Source organism: Bombina bombina, chromosome 12, assembly GCF_027579735.1.
Source record: "Bombina bombina isolate aBomBom1 chromosome 12, aBomBom1.pri, whole genome shotgun sequence".
Classification (NCBI taxonomy): domain Eukaryota; kingdom Metazoa; phylum Chordata; class Amphibia; order Anura; family Bombinatoridae; genus Bombina; species Bombina bombina.
The window spans coordinates 9,275,748-9,298,712 of NC_069510.1; the positions used below are offsets into that span (position 1 = coordinate 9,275,748).

Consider the following 22,965-nt stretch of genomic DNA (forward strand, 5'->3'; position numbering starts at 1 on the left):
AAGACAGGGAACATATATCATCTATAGATTCTAGTTTAGCCCCAGTGATGTACATGATGCACAATAGATCTGATGGTTCTGTACGTGAGACTTCAGTATTCCCTATTGCAGCTATCTATACTGTTTAGTGACAACAATATGATGTGTTTGTTACTCAGGAGCTATAAATATACACCTAAGTGACAGGATGATACTTCTGCTTCATGTGAGTTAAGATTTGCTGTGTTCTTGTCTTACAGAGAAAGGGATTGACCTGGGATGAGAGCAGAATGCTGGTGATGCAGGATCCAGTCTACAGGTATTATTTTATGTATTTGTTGTGCTTTACATTAGTAACTTGTAAGATTAACCATTTCTTTCCCTCCCTGAAATACAGAGGCATAATATATCGTAACATGCTCGGCTCATTCTTATGACACAAATGTTTTATTATTCTGCAAATCATAATTGAACCAAAGTGTTAGGTTCCCTGTAAAAGGTACACATCTCCCAAATATAATAAATGTAAGTTTTTAAATGAATAATAGCTTTATTCAAGGTAAGCAGCTTTATTCTAATTTAAATGTAGATTATTTCATCACTTATTAAAGATACAGTAATTTGTCTTTACTGCAAACTGCGGAGTCGTTGTTTAAAGGGATTTATAGAATGTAATCCCAGTTATTTCCTGTTGCTTGTTAAATCTCTGTTTTGTTTGGCTTTGAAGTTGTAAACGTAAGTATTGGGTAATAGAAATATTTTCTTTCATGATTCAGATAGACGATAAAAGTTTAAACAAGCTTCCAATTTACTTCTATTATCTATATTTCTTCTGTTAAGTGTGATCAGTCCACGGGTCATCATTACTTCTGGGATATTACTCCTCCCCAACAGGAAGTGCAAGAGGATTCACCCAGCAGAGCTGCATATAGCTCCTCCCCTCTACGTCACTCCCAGTCATTCTCTTGCACCCAACGACTAGATAGGATGTGTGAGAGGACTATGGTGATTATACTTAGTTTTATATCTTCAATCAAAAGTTTGTTATTTTAAAATAGCACCGGAGTGTGTTATTACCTCTCTGGCAGAGTTTGAAGAAGAATCTACCAGAGTTTTGCTATGATTTTAGCCGGAGTAGTTAAGATCATATTGCTGTTCTCGGCCATCTGAGGAGTGAGGTAAACTTCAGATCAGGGGACAGCGGGCAGATGAATCTGCATAGAGGTATGTAGCAGTTTTTATTTTCTGACAATGGAATTGATGAGAAAATCCTGCCATACCGATATAATGTCATGTATGTATACTTTACACTTCAGTATTCTGGGGAATGGTACTTCACTAGAATTACACTGTAAGAAATACATAAAGCTGTTTAATAACTAGAGATTATGTTTAACGTTTTTGCTGGAATGTAAAATCGTTTTCATTTGCTGAGGTACTGTGTGAATAAATGTTTGGGCACTATTTTTCCACTTGGCATTTGCTTAATCTGTTTTTCTGACAGTTTCTGTTCTCTCTCACTGCTGTGTGTGAGGGGGAGGGGCCGTTTTTTGGCACTTTTACTATGCATCAAATATTTCAGTCAGCAACTCATTGTATTCCCTGCATGATCCGGTTCATCTCTACAGAGCTCAGGGGTCTTCAAAACTTATTTTGAGGGAGGTAATTTCTCTCAGCAGAGCTGTGAGAATTATAGTTTGACTGAGATAAAAAACGTTTATTCTGTAATTTGTTTCCTGCTTTCAGAATTTGTTATCTTTGCTAATGGGATTAAACCTTTGCTAAAGTTGTGTTGTTTACAAGATAACTGTTTCAATTTATTAATTTTCAACTGTCATAGATCTTCTGTGCTTCTTAAAGGCACAGTACGTTTTAATATTATTCTAATTGAATTGTATTTCCAAGTTGCAAGTTTATTTGCTAGTGTGTTAAACATGTCTGATTCAGAGGATGATACCTGTGTCATTTGTTGCAATGCCAAAGTGGAGCCCAATAGAAATTTATGTACTAACTGTATTGATGCTACTTTAAATAAAAGTCAATCTGTACAAATTGAACAAATTTCACCAAACAACGAGGGGAGAGTTATGCCGACTAACTCGCCTCACGTGTCAGTACCTACATCTCCCGCTCAGAGGGAGGTGCGTGATATTGTAGCGCCGAGTACATCTGGGCGGCCATTACAAATCACATTACAGGATATGGCTACTGTTATGACTGAGGTTTTGGCTAAATTACCAGAACTAAGAGGTAAGCGTGATCACTCTGGGGTGAGAACAGAGTGCGCTGATAATATTAGGGCCATGTCAGACACTGCGTCACAGGCGGCAGAACATGAGGACGGAGACCTTCATTCTGTGGGTGACGGTTCTGATCCAAACAGACTGGATTCAGATATTTCAAATTTTAAATTTAAACTGGAAAACCTCCGTGTATTACTAGGGGAGGTGTTAGCGGCTCTGAATGATTGTAACACAGTTGCAATACCAGAGAAAATGTGTAGGTTGGATAAATATTTTGCGGTACCGACGAGTACTGAGGTTTTTCCTATACCTAAGAGACTTACTGAAATTGTTACTAAGGAGTGGGATAGACCCGGTGTGCCGTTCTCACCCCCTCCGATATTTAGAAAAATGTTTCCAATAGACGCCACCACAAGGGACTTATGGCAAACGGTCCCTAAGGTGGAGGGAGCAGTTTCTACCTTAGCTAAGCGTACCACTATCCCGGTGGAGGATAGCTGTGCCTTTTCAGATCCAATGGATAAAAAGTTAGAGGGTTACCTTAAGAAAATGTTTGTTCAACAAGGTTTTATATTGCAACCCCTTGCATGCATTGCGCCGATCACGGCTGCAGCGGCATTCTGGATTGAGTCTCTGGAAGAGAACATTGGTTCAGCTACTCTGGACGACATTACGGACAGGCTTAGAGTCCTTAAACTAGCTAATTCATTCATTTCGGAGGCCGTAGTACATCTTACTAAACTTACGGCAAAGAATTCAGGATTCGCCATTCAGGCACGCAGGGCGCTGTGGCTAAAATCCTGGTCAGCTGATGTTACTTCTAAGTCTAAATTGCTTAATATACCTTTCAAAGGGCAGACCTTATTCGGGCCCGGGTTGAAAGAGATTATCGCTGACATTACAGGAGGTAAAGGCCATGCCCTGCCTCAGGACAAAGCCAAAGCCAAGACTAGACAGTCTAATTTTCGTTCCTTTCGTAATTTCAAAGCAGGAGCAGCATCAACTTCCTCTGCACCAAAACAGGAAGGAGCTGTTGCTCGCTACAGACAAGGCTGGAAACCTAACCAGTCCTGGAACAAGGGCAAGCAGACTAGGAAACCTGCTGCTGCCCCTAAAACAGCATGAATTGAGGGCCCCCGATCCGGGATCGGATCTAGTGGGGGGCAGACTTTCTCTCTTCGCCCAGGCTTGGGCAAGAGATGTTCAGGATCCCTGGGCGCTAGAGATAATATCTCAGGGATACCTTCTGGACTTCAAATACTCTCCTCCAAGAGAGAGATTTCATCTGTCAAGATTGTCAACAATCCAGACAAAGAAAGAGGCGTTTCTACGCTGCGTACAAGAGCTCTTGTTAATGGGAGTAATCCATCCAGTTCCACGATCGGAACAGGGACAGGGGTTTTACTCAAATCTGTTTGTGGTTCCCAAAAAAGAGGGAACTTTCAGACCAATCCTGGACTTAAAGATCCTAAACAAATTCCTAAGAGTTCCATCGTTCAAGATGGAGACTATTCGGACAATTTTACCTATGATCCAAGAGGGTCAATACATGACCACTGTAGATTTAAAAGATGCTTACCTTCACATACCGATTCACAAAGATCATTATCGGTACCTAAGGTTTGCCTTCCTAGACAGGCATTACCAGTTTGTGGCTCTTCCATTCGGATTGGCTACAGCTCCAAGAATCTTCACAAAGGTTCTGGGTGCTCTTCTGGCGGTACTAAGACCGCGGGGAATCTCGGTAGCTCCATACCTAGACGACATTCTGATACAAGCTTCAAGCTTTCAAACTGCCAAGTCTCATACAGAGTTAGTGCTGGCATTTCTAAGGTCACATGGATGGAAGGTGAACGAAAAGAAAAGTTCACTCGTTCCACTCACAAGAGTTCCCTTCCTGGGGACTCTTATAGATTCTGTAGAAATGAAGATTTACCTGACAGAGGACAGGCTAACAAGACTTCAAAGTGCTTGCCGCACCCTTCATTCCATTCAACACCCGTCAGTGGCTCAATGCATGGAGGTAATCGGCTTAATGGTAGCGGCAATGGACATAGTACCCTTTGCACGCTTACACCTCAGACCACTGCAACTGTGCATGCTAAGTCAGTGGAATGGGGATTACTCAGACTTATCCCCTTCTCTGAATCTGGATCAAGAGACCAGAAATTCTCTTCTATGGTGGCTTTCTCGGCCACATCTGTCCAGGGGGATGCCATTCAGCAGACCAGACTGGACAATTGTAACAACAGACGCCAGCCTTCTAGGTTGGGGTGCCGTCTGGAATTCTCTGAAGGCTCAGGGACAATGGAGTCAGGAGGAGAGTCTCCTGCCAATAAACATTCTGGAATTGAGAGCAGTTCTCAATGCCCTCCTGGCTTGGCCCCAGTTGACAACTCGGGGGTTCATCAGGTTTCAGTCGGACAACATCACGACTGTAGCTTACATCAACCATCAGGGAGGGACAAGAAGCTCCCTAGCTATGATGGAAGTATCAAAGATAATTTGCTGGGCAGAGTCTCACTCTTGCCACCTGTCAGCAATCCACATCCCGGGAGTGGAGAACTGGGAGGCGGATTTCTTAAGTCGTCAGACTTTTCATCCGGGGGAGTGGGAACTTCATCCGGAGGTCTTTGCCCAAATACTTCGACGTTGGGGCAAACCAGAGATAGATCTCATGGCGTCTCGACAGAACGCCAAGCTTCCTCGTTACGGGTCCAGATCCAGGGATCCAGGAGCAGTCCTGATAGATGCTCTGACAGCACCTTGGGACTTCAGGATGGCTTACGTGTTTCCACCCTTCCCGTTGCTTCCTCGATTGATTGCCAGAATCAAACAAGAGAGAGCATCAGTGATTCTAATAGCACCTGCGTGGCCACGCAGGACTTGGTATGCAGACCTGGTGGACATGTCATCCTGTCCACCTTGGTCTCTACCTCTGAAACAGGACCTTCTGATACAGGGTCCCTTCAAACATCAAAATCTAACTTCTCTGAAGCTGACTGCTTGGAAATTGAACGCTTGATTTTATCAAGACGTGGATTTTCTGAGTCAGTTATTGATACCTTAATACAGGCTAGGAAACCTGTTACCAGAAAGATTTACCATAAGATATGGCGTAAATACCTATATTGGTGTGAATCCAAAGGTTACTCTTGGAGTAAGGTTAGGATTCCTAGGATATTGTCTTTTCTACAAGAAGGTTTAGAAAAGGGTTTATCTGCTAGTTCATTAAAGGGACAGATCTCAGCTCTGTCCATTCTGTTACACAAACGTCTGTCAGAAGTTCCTGACGTCCAGGCTTTTTGTCAGGCTTTGGCCAGAATTAAGCCTGTGTTTAAAACTGTTGCTCCACCATGGAGTTTAAACCTTGTTCTTAATGTTTTACAGGGCGTTCCGTTTGAACCCCTTCATTCCATTGATATAAAGTTGTTATCTTGGAAAGTTCTATTTTTAATGGCTATTTCCTCGGCTCGAAGAGTCTCTGAATTATCAGCCTTACATTGTGATTCTCCTTATTTGATTTTTCATTCGGATAAGGTAGTCCTGCGTACTAAACCTGGGTTCTTACCTAAGGTAGTTACTAACAGGAATATCAATCAAGAGATTGTTGTTCCTTCTTTATGCCCAAATCCTTCTTCAAAGAAGGAACGTCTACTGCACAACCTGGATGTAGTCCGTGCTCTAAAATTTTACTTACAGGCAACTAAGGAATTTCGACAAACGTCTTCTCTGTTTGTCATTTACTCTGGGCAGAGGAGAGGTCAAAAAGCTTCCGCTACCTCTCTTTCTTTTTGGCTTCGTAGCATAATTCGTTTAGCTTATGAGACTGCTGGACAGCAGCCTCCTGAAAGAATTACAGCTCATTCTACTAGAGCTGTGGCTTCCACTTGGGCCTTCAAGAATGAGGCCTCTGTTGAACAGATTTGCAAGGCTGCAACTTGGTCTTCGCTTCATACTTTTTCCAAATTTTACAAATTTGACACTTTTGCTTCATCGGAGGCTATTTTTGGGAGAAAGGTTCTTCAGGCAGTGGTTCCTTCTGTATAAAGAGCCTGCCTATCCCTCCCGTCATCCGTGTACTTTTGCTTTGGTATTGGTATCCCAGAAGTAATGATGACCCGTGGACTGATCACACTTAACAGAAGAAAACATAATTTATGCTTACCTGATAAATTCCTTTCTTCTGTAGTGTGATCAGTCCACGGGTCATCATTACTTCTGGGATATTACTCCTACCCAACAGGAAGTGCAAGAGGATTCACCCAGCAGAGCTGCATATAGCTCCTCCCCTCTACGTCACTCCCAGTCATTCGACCAAGGACCAACGAGAAAGGAAAAGCCAAGGGTGAAGTGGTGACTGGAGTATAAATTAAAAAATATTTACCTGCCTTAAAAACAGGGCGGGCCGTGGACTGATCACACTTAACAGAAGAAAACATAATTTATGCTTACCTGATAAATTCCTTTCTTCTGTAGTGTGATCAGTCCACGGCCCGCCCTGTTTTTAAGGCAGGTAAATATTTTTTAATTTATACTCCAGTCACCACTTCACCCTTGGCTTTTCCTTTCTCGTTGGTCCTTGGTCGAATGACTGGGAGTGACGTAGAGGGGAGGAGCTATATGCAGCTCTGCTGGGTGAATCCTCTTGCACTTCCTGTTGGGGAGGAGTAATATCCCAGAAGTAATGATGACCCGTGGACTGATCACACTACAGAAGAAAGGAATTTATCAGGTAAGCATAAATTATGTTTTGCTTTGTTTTCTTGGTATCCTTTGTTGAAGAGCAAACCTAGGTAGTCTCAGCAGTGTGGAAGTAGCTGCTGATTGGTGACTACTCATATATGCCTCTTGCCATTAGTTTACTGATATGTTCAGCTAGTTCCCATTGCTGCTTGTTCATTAAAGGAGACAAAGAAACTATTTAATAAAATTGGAAAGTTTTATAAAACGTCATGCTCTCTCTGAATCATGCGTCATGTCTCTGCTTTATAAAATAATGTTTTGTTTACTACCTACAACTACTACTGTAGTGAAATTAAAATCATTTAAGTATCTGCTTTGTGGATGTCACCACTCATAGTGAAACATTTTGTTATAAAATGTAATTTTAGCACTATTAACCCTGCATTTCTATGTGTTTAACCTTATCAAAGAGGGTAAACTGTTCAGGGTACTGTTGGTACCAAGTAGACATGGGTGTTAAACCAATCACCACCAGCAGTCACATGACCTCACCAATTATCGGCTGTGTCTGCTCTGAACTAGCAGATTTTAGTGGCTCATAAGCAGTATTTTAGCTTGTGCTCTGAGCTAACAAATCACTGGGTAGTATGTTACAGGGTTAGGTCAATTTCCCCCAGTTTAAGTATTATAGAGGCACTTCAGTCTCTATTTACAGAGGTATTTTACAGTTAAATCAGGAAAAATAAATAATGTATATTACAATTCTATTAAAATGATATTGTTTACTCTGCATGAGTGCATGCTGACCATATGTACGTATGCTCTAAATACCGCTGCTCAGCCAACAATGGCTGTAATATGTCAGAGGTGATAAACTGCATAATCCCCAATGTGATACACACCACTGCATGCGCAATTGCAGTGTTACAGCGTGTGTGATTGGAGCTGGTGTGCACATGCGATTGGAGCTTGTGTGCAAGTGATTGGAGCTTGTGCGCACATGTGATTGAAGCTTGTGTTCACATGTGATTGGAGCTTGTGTGCACGTGTGATTGTAGCTTGTGTGCACATGCGATTGGAGCTTGTGTGCACATGCGATTGGAGCTTGTGTGCACGTGCGATTGGAGCTTGTGTGCACATGAGATTGAAGCTTGTATGCACGTGTGATTGGAGCTTGTGTGCACGTGAGATTGAAGCTTGTATGCACGTGTGATTGGAGCTTGTGTGCACGTGAGATTGAAGCTTGTATGCACATGCGATTGGAGCTTGTGTGCACGTGAGATTGAAGCTTGTATGCACGTGTGATTGGCGCTTGTGAGCACGTGCAATTGGAGCTTGTGTGCACGTGCGATTGGAGCTTGTGTGCACGTGAGATTGAAGCTTGTATGCACGTGTGATTGAAGCTTGTGTGCACGTGAGATTGAAGCTTGTATGCACGTGTGATTGGAGCTTGTTTGCACGTGAGATTGAAGCTTGTATGCACATGCGATTGGAGCTTGTGTGCACGTGAGATTGAAGCTTGTATGCACGTGTGATTGGCGCTTGTGAGCACGTGCAATTGGAGCTTGTGAGCTTGTGCGATTGGAGCTTGTGTGCACGTGCGATTAAAACTTGTGTGCACATGTGATTGGAGCTTGTGTGCACGTGAGATTGGAGCTTGTGTGCACATGTTCTGTGTGATCCTGTGATGAGTAAAGGCTAATTCACATTTATTGCAGAAATACTCCTCCTAAACACCAAGTTGTTCTCGCATGAATATCAGTTGTGAGCTTTAGAGCTTCTGTTGATAATCACACAATACTCTGGCAGCAGTTGTGGCCTTTAGAGCATCTGTGGATAATCACACAATACTCGGGCTGCAGTTGTGGCCTTTAGAGCATCTGTGGATAATCACACAATACTCTGGCAGCAGTTGTGACCTTTAGAGCTTCTGTGGATAATCACACAATACTCGGGCAGCAGTTGTAGCCTTTAGAGCTTCTGTTGATAATCACACAATACTCGGGCAGCAGTTGTAACCTTTAGAGCTTCTGTTGATAATCACACAATACTCGGGCAGCAGTTGTGGCCTTTAGAGCATCTGTGGATAATCACACAATACTCGGGCAGCAGTTGTGGCCTTTAGAGCATCTGTGGATAATCACACAATACTCGGGCAGCAGTTGTGGCCTTTAGAGCTTCTGTTGATAATCACACAATACTCGGGCAGCAGTTGTGGCCTTTAGAGCATCTGTGGATAATCACACAATACTCGGGCAGCAGTTGTGGCCTTTAGAGCTTCTATTGATAATCACACAATACTCGGGCAGCAGTTGTGGCCTTTAGAGCTTCTGTGGATAATCACACAATACTCGGGCAGCAGTTGTAGCCTTTAGAGCTTCTGTTGATAATCACACAATACTCGGGCAGCAGTTGTAACCTTTAGAGCTTCTGTTGATAATCACACAATACTCGGGCAGCAGTTGTAACCTTTAGAGCTTCTGTTGATAATCACACAATACTCGGGCAGCAGTTGTGGCCTTTAGAGCTTCTGTGGATAATCACACAATACTCGGGCAGCAGTTGTGGCCTTTAGAGCTTCTGTTGATAATCACACAATACTCGGGCAGCAGTTGTGGCCTTTAGAGCTTCTGTTGATAATCACACAATACTCGGGCAGCAGTTGTGGCCTTTAGAGCTTCTGTTGATAATCACACAATACTCTGGCAGCAGTTGTGGCCTTTAGAGCTTCTGTTGATAATCACACAATACTCGGGCAGCAGTTGTGGCCTTTAGAGCTTCTGTTGATAATCACACAATACTCGGGCAGCAGTTGTGGCCTTTAGAGCTTCTGTTGATAATCACACAATACTCGGGCAGCAGTTGTGGCCTTTAGAGCTTCTGTTGATAATCACACAATACTCTGGCAGCAGTTGTGGCCTTTAGAGCTTCTGTTGATAATCACACAATACTCGGGCAGCAGTTGTGGCCTTTGGAGCTTCTATTGATAATCACACAATACTCGGGCAGCAGTTGTGGCCTTTAGAGCTTCTGTGGATAATCACACAATACTCGGGCAGCAGTTGTAGCCTTTAGAGCTTCTGTTGATAATCACACAATACTCGGGCAGCAGTTGTAACCTTTAGAGCTTCTGTTGATAATCACACAATACTCGGGCAGCAGTTGTGGCCTTTAGAGCATCTGTGGATAATCACACAATACTCGGGCAGCAGTTGTGGCCTTTAGAGCATCTGTGGATAATCACACAATACTCGGGCAGCAGTTGTGGCCTTTAGAGCTTCTGTTGATAATCACACAATACTCGGGCAGCAGTTGTGGCCTTTAGAGCATCTGTGGATAATCACACAATACTCGGGCAGCAGTTGTGGCCTTTAGAGCTTCTATTGATAATCACACAATACTCGGGCAGCAGTTGTGGCCTTTAGAGCTTCTGTGGATAATCACACAATACTCGGGCAGCAGTTGTAGCCTTTAGAGCTTCTGTTGATAATCACACAATACTCGGGCAGCAGTTGTAACCTTTAGAGCTTCTGTTGATAATCACACAATACTCGGGCAGCAGTTGTAACCTTTAGAGCTTCTGTTGATAATCACACAATACTCGGGCAGCAGTTGTGGCCTTTAGAGCTTCTGTGGATAATCACACAATACTCGGGCAGCAGTTGTGGCCTTTAGAGCTTCTGTTGATAATCACACAATACTCGGGCAGCAGTTGTGGCCTTTAGAGCTTCTGTTGATAATCACACAATACTCGGGCAGCAGTTGTGGCCTTTAGAGCTTCTGTTGATAATCACACAATACTCTGGCAGCAGTTGTGGCCTTTAGAGCTTCTGTTGATAATCACACAATACTCGGGCAGCAGTTGTGGCCTTTAGAGCTTCTGTTGATAATCACACAATACTCGGGCAGCAGTTGTGGCCTTTAGAGCTTCTGTTGATAATCACACAATACTCGGGCAGCAGTTGTGGCCTTTAGAGCTTCTGTTGATAATCACACAATACTCTGGCAGCAGTTGTGGCCTTTAGAGCTTCTGTTGATAATCACACAATACTCGGGCAGCAGTTGTGGCCTTTGGAGCTTCTATTGATAATCACACAATACTCGGGCAGCAGTTGTGGCCTTTAGAGCTTCTGTGGATAATCACACAATACTCGGGCAGCAGTTGTAGCCTTTAGAGCTTCTGTTGATAATCACACAATACTCGGGCAGCAGTTGTAACCTTTAGAGCTTCTGTTGATAATCACACAATACTCGGGCAGCAGTTGTGGCCTTTAGAGCTTCTGTGGATAATCACACAATACTCGGGCAGCAGTTGTGGCCTTTAGAGCTTCTGTTGATAATCACACAATACTCGGGCAGCAGTTGTGGCCTTTAGAGCTTCTGTTGATAATCACACAATACTCGGGCAGCAGTTGTGGCCTTTAGAGCTTCTGTGGATAATCACACAATACTCGGGCAGCAGTTGTAGCCTTTAGAGCTTCTGTTGATAATCACACAATACTCGGGCTGCAGTTGTAACCTTTAGAGCTTCTGTTGATAATCACACAATACTCGGGCTGCAGTTGTGGCCTTTAGAGCTTCTGTTGATAATCACACAATACTCGGGCAGCAGTTGTGGCCTTTAGAGCTTCTGTTGATAATCACACAATACTCGGGCTGCAGTTGTGGCCTTTAGAGCTTCTGTGGATAATCACACAATACTCGGGCAGCAGTTGTGGCCTTTAGAGCTTCTGTTGATAATCACACAATACTCGGGCTGCAGTTGTGGCCTTTAGAGCTTCTGTGGATAATCACACAATACTCGGGCAGCAGTTGTGGCCTTTAGAGCTTCTGTTGATAATCACACAATACTCGGGCAGCAGTTGTGGCCTTTAGAGCTTCTGTTGATAATCACACTCTAATACTCGGGCAGCAGTTGTGGCCTTTAGAGCTTCTGTCGATAATCACACTCTAATACTCGGGCAGCAGTTGTAACCTTTAGAGCTTCTGTTGATAATCACACTCTAATACTCGGGCAGCAGTTGTAACCTTTAGAGCTTCTGTTGATAATCACACTCTAATACTCGGGCAGCAGTTGTAGCCTTTAGAGCTTCTGTGGATAATCACACAATACTCGGGCAGCAGTTGTAACCTTTAGAGCTTCTGTGGATAATCACACTCTAATACTCGGGCAGCAGTTGTAACCTTTAGAGCTTCTGTTGATAATCACACTCTAATACTCGGGCAGCAGTTGTAACCTTTAGAGCTTCTGTGGATAATCACACTCTAATACTCGGGCAGCAGTTGTAACCTTTAGAGCTTTTGTTGATAATCACACTCTAATACTCGGGCAGCAGTTGTAGCCTTTAGAGCTTCTGTGGATAATCACACAATACTCGGGCAGCAGTTGTAACCTTTAGAGCTTCTGTGGATAATCACACAATACTCGGGCAGCAGTTGTAACCTTTAGAGCTTCTGTGGGTAATCACACTCTAATACTCGGGCAGCAGTTGTAACCTTTAGAGCTTCTGTGGATAATCACACTCTAATACTCGGGCAGCAGTTGTAACCTTTAGAGCTTCTGTTGATAATCACACAATACTTGGGCAGCAGTTGTAGCCTTTAGAGCTTCTGTTGATAATCGCACAATACTCGGGCAGCAGTTGTGGCCTTTAGAGCTTCTGTGGATAATCACACAATACTCGGGCAGCAGTTGTAGCCTTTAGAGCTTCTGTTGATAATCGCACAATACTCGGGCAGCAGTTGTGGCCTTTAGAGCTTCTGTGGATAATCACACAATACTCGGGCAGCAGTTGTGGCCTTTAGAGCTTCTGTTGATAATCACACAATACTCGGGCTGCAGTTGTAACCTTTAGAGCTTCTGTTGATAATCACACAATACTCTGGCAGCAGTTGTGGCCTTTAGAGCTTCTGTTGATAATCACACAATACTCGGGCTGCAGTTGTGGCCTTTAGAGCTTCTGTGGATAATCACACAATACTCGGGCAGCAGTTGTGGCCTTTAGAGCTTCTGTTGATAATCACACAATACTCGGGCAGCAGTTGTGGCCTTTAGAGCTTCTGTTGATAATCACACAATACTCGGGCTGCAGTTGTAACCTTTAGAGCTTCTGTTGATAATCACACTCTAATACTCGGGCAGCAGTTGTAACCTTTAGAGCTTCTGTGGATAATCACACTCTAATACTCGGGCAGCAGTTGTAACCTTTAGAGCTTCTGTTGATAATCACACTCTAATACTCGGGCAGCAGTTGTAACCTTTAGAGCTTCTGTTGATAATCACACTCTAATACTCGGGCAGCAGTTGTGGCTATTGCATTGTCTAGTAAAAACCATTAGAACACACTTATTGTTTAGTGCAAGAACAAGCATGGTATTAAAGGAAATACTGCCACAGACTTTTTTTAAATAAAACCCTTGTTCATGTTAGTTCCTCATGGTTTGATACAAACATGTCTGAAGGTTGTTGCTAGATCCACAAGCTATGGCAGCAGGGGGGCTAATTAATTTGATATGCGTGATCAAAGCATGTGACGCATGTTTATGAGTAGCATACGAAGCATAACTGTCATGTGATCAACCAGTCCCCACAGGAGTCAGCTCCAGAACACGTCAAGCAGAGACAAAAAAAATCTATTCTTCCTGCTCCTGGCTAAAAATAAGAATTTCCAGGAATCAAGAAGAACATTTGAATTTATATTGCCTCACGTTGTCCTTGAAGGAAATGTAATTAAACGGCCAAGCCGTTAAACCCCTGGCATATAATACTCAATGGAAGAGCTGCTTGTCAAATGCCTTTTAATCAAATGAAACTGGCTTCTGTAGACCCACTTGGTCTTTGTCACATTACTATACAGTATTCACCTAAATACAGTACCCAGCAATAAGACATCACTAGATGATCCTTCTCTGTGTGATCTGCATCCAAGGTTTATTTTCTCAAGCAATGAAGAGGCCCTGGCAAGGTTCTCCTGCAGACACTTAAATACCAAGAGCAGGCGTAATTACATTCATTATACAGAGCCCTTAACACCACATCTGGGCACCGCTACACACAATGAGATTTTCTTGGCTTTAAAACAACTTTTGTAATTGTAAAGAAGAAAAGCACAAAGACTTAGGCTGCTAAGAATTGTGATTTTTTTTTGTGTGATTTATCACTTCAAGCAACTTCCAGTTTCAGAAGGGTAACTGTAGATCAGTATAGGACAACTGGTATTATTCTAAGTGCTAATATGTGGTTCCTAAGAGCTAAAGAGTACTTTTAACTATGTGTTTGCAGCTATTTTACTGTGTTTTGGAAGAGCAAATTACTGAAGGAAAAGGGGTTAGAGAGAGCTCATTTTTTTTCTTTCTTAAGACACGGTGAGTCCACGGATCATCAATTACTGTTGGGAATATCACTCCTGGTCAGCAGGAGGAGGCAAAGAGCCCCACAGCATAGCTGTTAAGTATCACTTCCCTTCCCACAAACCCCCAGTCATTCTCTTTGCCTTCAGTGCAAGGAGGTTGTAAAGTTTAGGTGTCTGTGTAAGAACGTCTTCTATCTAGACTTTTTTATTTTGGAAGCCTGAGCAGGCTTGCTTTGATCTTCCCTGTAACTCTGGGTTTAGCTGTATTCCACGTTAGTCTCTTCAGTAGGGCTGTGGTAGCTTTCAAGCAGTTAGGAACTTGTGGGGTGGCCTCACTGCGTTTTCCTGACAGATTGCTGCCCTCACAGTAGGCTTACTCTGTTCCTTCTTCTATCCACAGGTCTCTGTGAGGAGTGGCTTCCTCTCATACCTGGTGAACTGACCTCCTGCCGGACAGTGTGGGTGCAGGTAAGTGCCATTTTACTTCTATACACTTCTGGCACTACAGCACATAGCTGCACCATATTGGGCATCATTTCCTGTGGGTCAGGATTTTTTAGGCAGGATGCAGAGTACTGTGTGGCGGTAGGAATAAAGGGGAACTTTATTATTTATTAATGTTGGTGGCTCAGAAGCGTACTGCTTACAGTATATGTGCAGTCGCTATAATTTGGGGACTTTTGGTGATATAAGATGAAGCGGCAAGCTGTTTCTTTGCCTGTACATGGCGTGACGTCACTAAGGAGGTGTGTCTCCTTTCTAGCGTGCGGTTTCATTTGGCGCCATTTTGTTCAGGAGAATCAGTTGCACGGCTTAATTCAGCTCTTCCCTTCTCTGTCGCTCCCGTTCTTCTGCAGATCGGAAATTTCATCTAGGCTTTCTGTGTCAGGAGCAGCAGGTAGGCACCCCAGCTTAGCGCTGAGGTCTAGAGAGTGCCTAGCAGGTTATTAGTATTAATTAAACATTGTTTAATAGCAAATCAGGTTAAGAGGTTTATTGCCTTAAGGGATTTTGTATCCATAGACTTTTTAAAGGGACAGTAACACTTTTTTATAAAAAGAAATACAAGTTTTTTTTTCCAAAATTTGTGCTTAAATTTCTGTGGTAAGATGGACTTAAAGTCTAGGCCTACTGTAAAGTGCAAACTTTGTTTGGATGCCCAAGTAGAACCCCCTTTGCCTTTTTGCAGTTGTTGTATTGAACTCTTATGTATAAATACACTCTTTGATTCTGAGCCACCATTCCCTCAGGATGCTGTCCAGGCAATGCCACAGCCTCTCCCTAAAAAGTCCCAATCAGCGTTAACATCACATGCAGTACCCTGCGGTTCATCTCAATCTCCGGATAGAGTGTTTTTGAAGGTTGAGATTGTGGTCCAGGTATCCTTGGCGGTATCTGAGGCGCTGGCAGCCATTCCCATGCTGCAGGGCAAATGTAAGAGGAGAATTATAGAATCAGATAAGGTATCAGATCCTGTTCAGGCTGACCGGGTTTCACATAGATCGGGAGAGGAAGATACTTTGGTAGCCTCTGAGGGGGAAATCTCAGATTCGGATAATGTAATTCCTTATTCTGATGCTGAAGTGGTTTCCTTCAGATTCAAGTTTGAACACCTCCGTGTTTTGTTAAAGGAGGTTTTAGTGACCTTGGACAACTCCGATATGCCTATCGTTGTCAACCCTAAAAAGTCTAGTAAATTAAATAGATACTTTGATGTTTTCTCCCCTGGGGAAGATTTTCCAGTGTCAGACCGTGCCACAGAGATTATTACCTGGGAATGGTAGAGGCCAGGAATAAACTTTTCTCCCTCTCCTGTCTTTAGGAAGATGTTCCCAGTGGCCGACTCCATCAAGGAGTCGTGGCAGACGGTTCCAAAGGTGGAAGGAGTGATTTTCACTTTGGCCAAGAGAAGTACTATTCCTATTGAGGATAGTTACTCTTTCAATGATCCTATGGATAAAAAGCTCGAGGCCTTTTAAAGAAGATGTATACTCATCAGGGGTTACAATGGCAACCGCCGGTGTGCATTGCTACTGTAACCAGTGCAGCAGCCTATTGGTTTGGTGCTTTGTCTGAGTCCCTACAAGCTGAAACTCCTTTGGAGGAAATTCAGGATAGGATAAAGGCGCTTAAGTCAGCCAATTCCTTTATAATTGATGCTTCTTTGCAGATCATTAAGTTGGGAGTCAAAATATCTGGCTTTGCAATTTTAGAGCATAGAGCGCTATGGCTTAAATCTTGGTCTGCAGATGTTTCTTCTAAATCAAAGCTTTTGGCAATCCCTTACAAGGGAAAGACCTTGTTCAGGCCGGCATTTGCAGAAATCATTTCCGATATTACAGGTGGTAAAGGATCCTTTCTGCCTCAAGACAAGAAGGGTAAATTGAAGGGACATCAGACTAATTTTCGTTCCTTTCGTAACTTCAGAGGTAAGTCTTCCCCTGCCTGCCTCTACCAAGCAGGAACAATTCAAGCCTTCTTGGAAGCTCGGTCAGTCTTGGAACAAGGGGAAGCAATCCATGAAACAAGTAGCTGAATCCAAGTCAGCATGAAGGGTTTGCCCCCAATCTGGGATTGGATCAAGTGGGGGGCAGACTCTCTCAGTTCGCACAAGCCTGGGAACAAGATGTCCCAGACCCGTGGGCAAGTGGGCATAGTTTCCCGGGGGTACAAGTTAGAATTCAAGACTTTTCCTCCAAGAGGCAGATTCCACCTCTCAATGTTATCTGTAGACCAGATAAAAAGAGAGGCGTTCTTGAAATGTGTACAGGATCTTTCCCTCTTGGGAGTGATAGTTCCAAGTCTCGGGTTTTACTCCAACCTGTTTGTGGTTCCTTAAAAAGAGGGAACTTTCAGGCCCATTCTAGATCTAAAGCTACTAAACAGATTCCTCAGAGTGCCATCCTTTAAAATGGAGACTATCCGCTCCATTCTTCCTCTGATACAAGAGGGTCAATTCATGACGACCATAGACCTGAAGGATGCGTACCTGCACATTCCCATTCACAGGGATCATCACAAATATCTGAGATTTGCCTATCTAGACAAACATTTTCAATTTGTAGCACTTCCATTTGGCCTCGCCACAGCTCCCAGAATTTTCTTAAAGGTCCTGGGAGCACTGATGACAGTAATTCGGTCCCGGGAATTGCAGTGGCACCTTATCTAGACGACATTCTGGTTCAGGCGCCATCCTTGCAACTAACAGAATCCCATACAAAGATCTTGTTGGAGTTTCTTCGTTCCCATGGTTGGAAGGTCAATCTGGAAAAAAGTTCTCTTGTACCGACTACAAGAGTGATCTTCTTAGGAACCATTATAGATTCTCTATCTATGAAAATATTTCTGACGGAGGTCAGAAGAGGCAAGATTCTTTCTGCTTGTCTGTCCCTACAGTTGGCGGTTCGACCATCAGTGGCTTAATGCATGGAGGTTATTGGGTTGATGGTGGCTTCCATGGACATAGTTCCTTTTGCTTGGATCCATTTGAGACCTCTACAGCTTTGCATGCTCGCTCAGTGGAACAGGGATTATACAGACTTACCTCAGAGGATAGTTCCGGATCAATCAGCAAGGGACTCCCTTCTGTGGTGGCTTTCTCAAGAATATCTGTCCCAGGGGACGTGTTTCAGAGACCCTCTTGGGTGATTGTGACCACGGATGCCAACCTGTTGGGTTGGGGAGCAGTCAGGGACTCGTTGAAAGTGCAGGGATTTTAGTCTCAGAAGAAATCTGCTCTCCCTATAAACATTCTGGAGTTGAGAGCGATCTTCAATGCCTTGATGGCTTTGCCTCAGCTGGCTCTAGCCCAATTTATCAGGTTCCAGACAGACAACATGACTTCAGTTGCTTACCTCAACCACCGGGGGGAACTGGGAGTTCTTTAGCCATGAAGGAGGTGGCGTGAATCGTTCAGTGGGCGGAGGTCCACTTTCCAGGAGTGGACAATTGGGAAGCGGATTTTCTGAGCAGACAGACTTTCCATCCTGGGGAGTGGGAACTCCATCCAGAAGTATTCTCCAGGTTAACAACCAAATGGTTTTTACCGGAATTGGATCTGATGGCGTTTCGTCAGAACACCAAGCTCCCAAAGTACGGGTCAAGGTTGAGAGATCTTCAAGCCTTTCTGATAGATGCTCTGGCGTTCCCTGGAACTTTAGATTGGCTTATCTCTTTCCCCCGTTTGCTCTCCTCCCGCGAGTCATCACTCGGATCAAGCAGGAGAGAGCGTTGGTGAGTCTAATAGCTCCTGCGTGGCTTCGCAGGATCTGGTATGCAGATCTAGTAGAGATGTCGTCTCTACCTCTGTGGAGACTACCGCTGAGGAAGGATCTTCTGCTTCAGGGGCCCTTCCTCCAATCCTTTTGTCAGGCCCTGGTCAGAATCAGGCCTGTGTTTAAATCTGTTGCTCCACCTTGGAGCCTTAACCTTGTTCTTAGAGTTTTACAATAGGCTCCGTTTAAGCATATGCATTCCATAGATATGAAGTTATTATCTTGGAAGGTTTTGTTTCTTACTGCTATTTCCTCTGCTCGGAGGGTTTCTGAACTCTCAGCTTTGCAGTGTGATCCTCCTTACCTCATATTTCATGCAGATAAGGCAATTCTCCGTACCAAGTTTGTTTTTCTTCCTAAGGTTGTTTTGGACAAAAATATTAATCAGGAAATTGTTGTTTCTTCTCTCTGCCCTAATCCTTCTTCTCCTAAAAAATGTTTGTTGCACAACTTAGATGTTGTGCGGGCTCTTAAATTTTATTCACAGACTACGAAGGACTTTCGTCAGTCTTCTGCTTTGTTTGTTTGCTTTTCTGGAAAACGTAAAGGTCAGAAATCTACTGCCACTTCTTTTTCTCTCTGGTTGAGAAGTGTTATTCGTTTGGCATATGAGACTGCTGGACAGCAACCTCCTGAGAGAATTACTGCTCATTCCACTAGGGCGGTTTCTTCTTCCTGGGCCTTCAAGAATGAGGCCTCTGTAGAACAGATTTGTAAGGCTACGACTTGGTCTTCTTTGCACACTTTTTCTAAATTCTATAAATTTGATACTTTTGCCTTGGCAGAGGCTTCTTTTGGGAGAAAGGTTTTGCAAGCAGTGGTGCCTTCTGTTTAGGTTACCTGTCTTGGCCTCCCTAATCATCTGTGTCCTCTAGCTTGGGTTTTGATTCCCAACAGTATTTGATGATTCCGTGTACTCACCGTGTCATAAGAAAGAAAAGGAAATTTATGCTTACCTGATAAATGTATTTATTTCTTGACACGGTGAGTCCACGGCCCTCCCTCTTTTTTAGACAACTTGTTTATATAAACTTCAGGCATCTCTGCACCTTGTGTTATTTCCTTTCTCTCCTTTTCCTTCAGTCGAATGACTGGGGGTTGTGGGAAGGGAAGTGATACTTAACAGCTCTTCTCTGGTGCTCTTTGCCTCCTCCTGCTGGCCAGGAGTGATATTCCCAACAGTAATTGATGATCCGTGGACTCACCGTGTCAAGAAAGAAAGAAATGTATCAGGTAAGCATACATTTTATTTTTTTTGAGTGAAATCGAACGAATACATTTTGTTCAGAGTAAAACTGGCTTGTTGATTCTTGCTCCAAGGGAGCAAATGAAGCCATGGGAGAAACCTGTTCACAAACAGAAATATCTAAACCTGGAATGGAGCGAAATATGAAATGGTTAGAGAGAGGAGTAGTAAAGTAATACTGGGACTTTTAGCAGCTACACATTGAGAACCTTGTTGATCTTCAATAAAAACGGAATTAGATGTCATCATTTAACCTGTTAGCTTCCAAATATAGTTACAATGCACAGGGATGTTTGTAAGTCCTTTTTGGCAGCATGAAGGTTAAATCTGACTACAAGATCTACAACAGGCTAAAAAAGCATCACACTATAGGAAAAGAGAATGACTGTGCTTTATTTCTACAAAATAGAGATTCATTTTGGAATTCATTTTATATATACTATATATCTACAGTATATCTATCATCTCTCCCTGTATATCTAACTATATATATATATATATTTAATACAATCTACTCTAACTGCAGGATGAATCATGGGAAATCTAATCTAACTGCAGAGTGAATCATGGGTGATGTTATGTACTGTGTATATACTGTGTGTTGGTTTTTATTTTCTGGAAAATAATGCTAGCTAATGTCTTTGATGACAGAATTCTGAAACTTGCTAAGTACATAGGTGTATAATAGTAAAGGAGATTACTTGTAAATAATAATTCATTTGTAAGACATAGCGTGCACCCAAACTAAGAGATGAATTATCTTGTATATTAAAGAGAAGCCTCTGTAACAAAGTGATTTATATGGTAAAATGCACTACTGCTGATCTTTGCATTGTGCTACGTGTCTTGTTAACATCTAGATGTGTGTTGCTTTTCAAATGAGCTTGGTGATTACCAGAATAATTCCCAATGGCCCAAACAATTTTCTGTACAAGAGAGCGTGTCTAGATCATTCCTATAAGTATACAGACATTGGCTTGCTTAATATTACAGAAGGCATTGATCTTGCAATGAAAATCTGTTATCAGACATAATTATTTCTCTGCCACTACATTCATATTAATTTAATTAGGTAAAATAAATAGAGGGAAACTGAAATATTCAAGATGTGAGAGAAAAACATTATAAAATATATAAAATGTAATCATCAAGGGGAAACGCATCTTATTTAAAATGCAATTAGAATACCCAATAGAATATACTTTTATTCACTATTTGTTAACCCATACTGTTTGTTTTTTGTGCTTATTTTATTAAGCCATGATCTCGTCAATATGATCTGAGAGAGAGAACCACCAAAATACAAAAATAAACAAAAAAACAAACAAACTGGTACTTAAAACCTGTGACAGATCTTAAGCTGCTGACCTTTGACACTAACAAGAATATTTGTAAACAGCCAATCTTAGGGACTACATCATCCAATCAAAAGCACAGGTATGCGCTCCAATCACAACCACAGAGATTCTACTCTAGTACCCTGGTGCATCTGCTTTTTAAAGGAACATGAAATCCAAAATGTATTTTATACAGGTGGGGAGTGTCCATGATCCATTACTCCTGGGAAGTACTCTTCCTTACCACTAGGAGGAGGCAAAGATTCCCAAATCCCAGGAGCTCTATAAAACCACTCCCACCTCACAGGCACCACAGTCTTATCTTTGCCTCTGCTGGAGGTGGTTGAAAAAGGAAGATGTGCATTTGATTTTGCAGAGAGAGTGGTTTTTCAGTCTATGTTGAGGCTTGTTTTCCCCTTAGAGCCTCCAACCATACCCAATATATTTTCCTCTAACAAGCACTGTACTGTACTTTTTTTTTCCCACCTCATGGGAAAATTTGTGGCAGCCTTTCTATAATTGGTCGCAGGAACTTGTCTTTTGCCTCCTTCTTTGGATTTTCAATATACTCCTATGCCATAACCTCTGATGATATGTTTCAGTAGTGTTTTACTTGTAGATGTGTGTCTGTTGGTAAGTATCATATTGTTATCTATATGACACTCTATAGCCTTATGTGGGTATTTACAGCTATATATATATATATATATATATATATATATATATATATATATATATATATATATATATATATTGATTTATATATACAGGCCTTGGGACAGAATCTATATTTTATTCCCCTATTGTTGATTTTTTTGCTTTGAAGCGGTTAGAATATTTTAACCACATGTAGGCCTCTGGGTTTGCACGCAACGGGGTTAGCGCTCATGAACCCTTGGGTTTGTGCACGTCAGAAATTTTTTATTTGCACTGTAGATCGTTGTTCTATTTGGCTTTCGGGTTAATGCACGTCGGGTTAGCGCACATATTTCCTCTGGTACGCACACATTGAGTTTGGCACACTAATCTCTTTTATAACAGTGGAGTTTTCATACACGTCTTCCCATTCACCTGAGCATTTTCCAGGCTTAGAATATGGAGTTTTGTTTCCTGTGTAATTTTTCCGTTTGGTTTAGTGCGCTTAAAATTTTTTAGTTTTTTTTATGTAGCTTCTTTAGGAGGGGGTAAGTTTTCCATCCCTCTGCTTTTTAAAGGGGTTATATTTTATACTATTGTAGTTCAATGCTATAATGGAGCTTTCTGATTCTGTCCCTAAATCTACCTTAGAAGCGGAATCCCCTGAATACCTTCCTACCTATATTAAGTGTGTTGATTGTAAAAAAGCTGATGTTTCTCCTCCATATTATTTATGTGGCTCATGTTTAATTATTGTAATGCACTCAGATCAACCTAATGCTGCTTCTATGGGTATTACTGCTCCTTCTCTGTACAGGGGAGCTACGCTAAGTTTGATGGAGCCATTTCCATTCTGGCTAAGCATACTAATATCCCATTGAAAGACAGCACTTCTTTTAAGGACCCTTTAGATAGGTTAGAATTATTTCTTAGAATTCTTAGATTCTTCCCAGAATGATTTCCAAGATAAGGCTAGAGAAATCATCAGTAATCCTGATTTCTCTAGCTTGGCCTCGCAGGATCTGGTATGCAGATCTACTTCAGATGTCCAGTTGCCCTCCTTGGCCACTTCCTCTGTGTCCAGACCTTTTGTCTCAAGGTCCGTTTTTCCATCCCCATCTCTAATCTCTAAGCTTAATGGCATTGGAGATTTAACGGCTAGTAATTAAGCAGGGTTTCTCAGATATTGTGACTGAAACTTTAATCCAAAGT

General features: G+C 42.5%; 1 protein-coding gene across 1 annotated transcript in view; it reads left to right on the forward strand.

Annotated features, from left to right (window-relative positions):
- LOC128642826 (carboxyl-terminal PDZ ligand of neuronal nitric oxide synthase protein) overlaps positions 1-22,965 on the forward strand; it is a 345,855-nt gene that overhangs the window by 252,741 nt on the left and 70,149 nt on the right. The window contains exon 4 of the mRNA XM_053695663.1: positions 240-298. Within this exon, the coding sequence (XP_053551638.1) occupies positions 240-298 (59 nt within the window). The remainder of the gene's footprint in view (positions 1-239; positions 299-22,965) is intronic.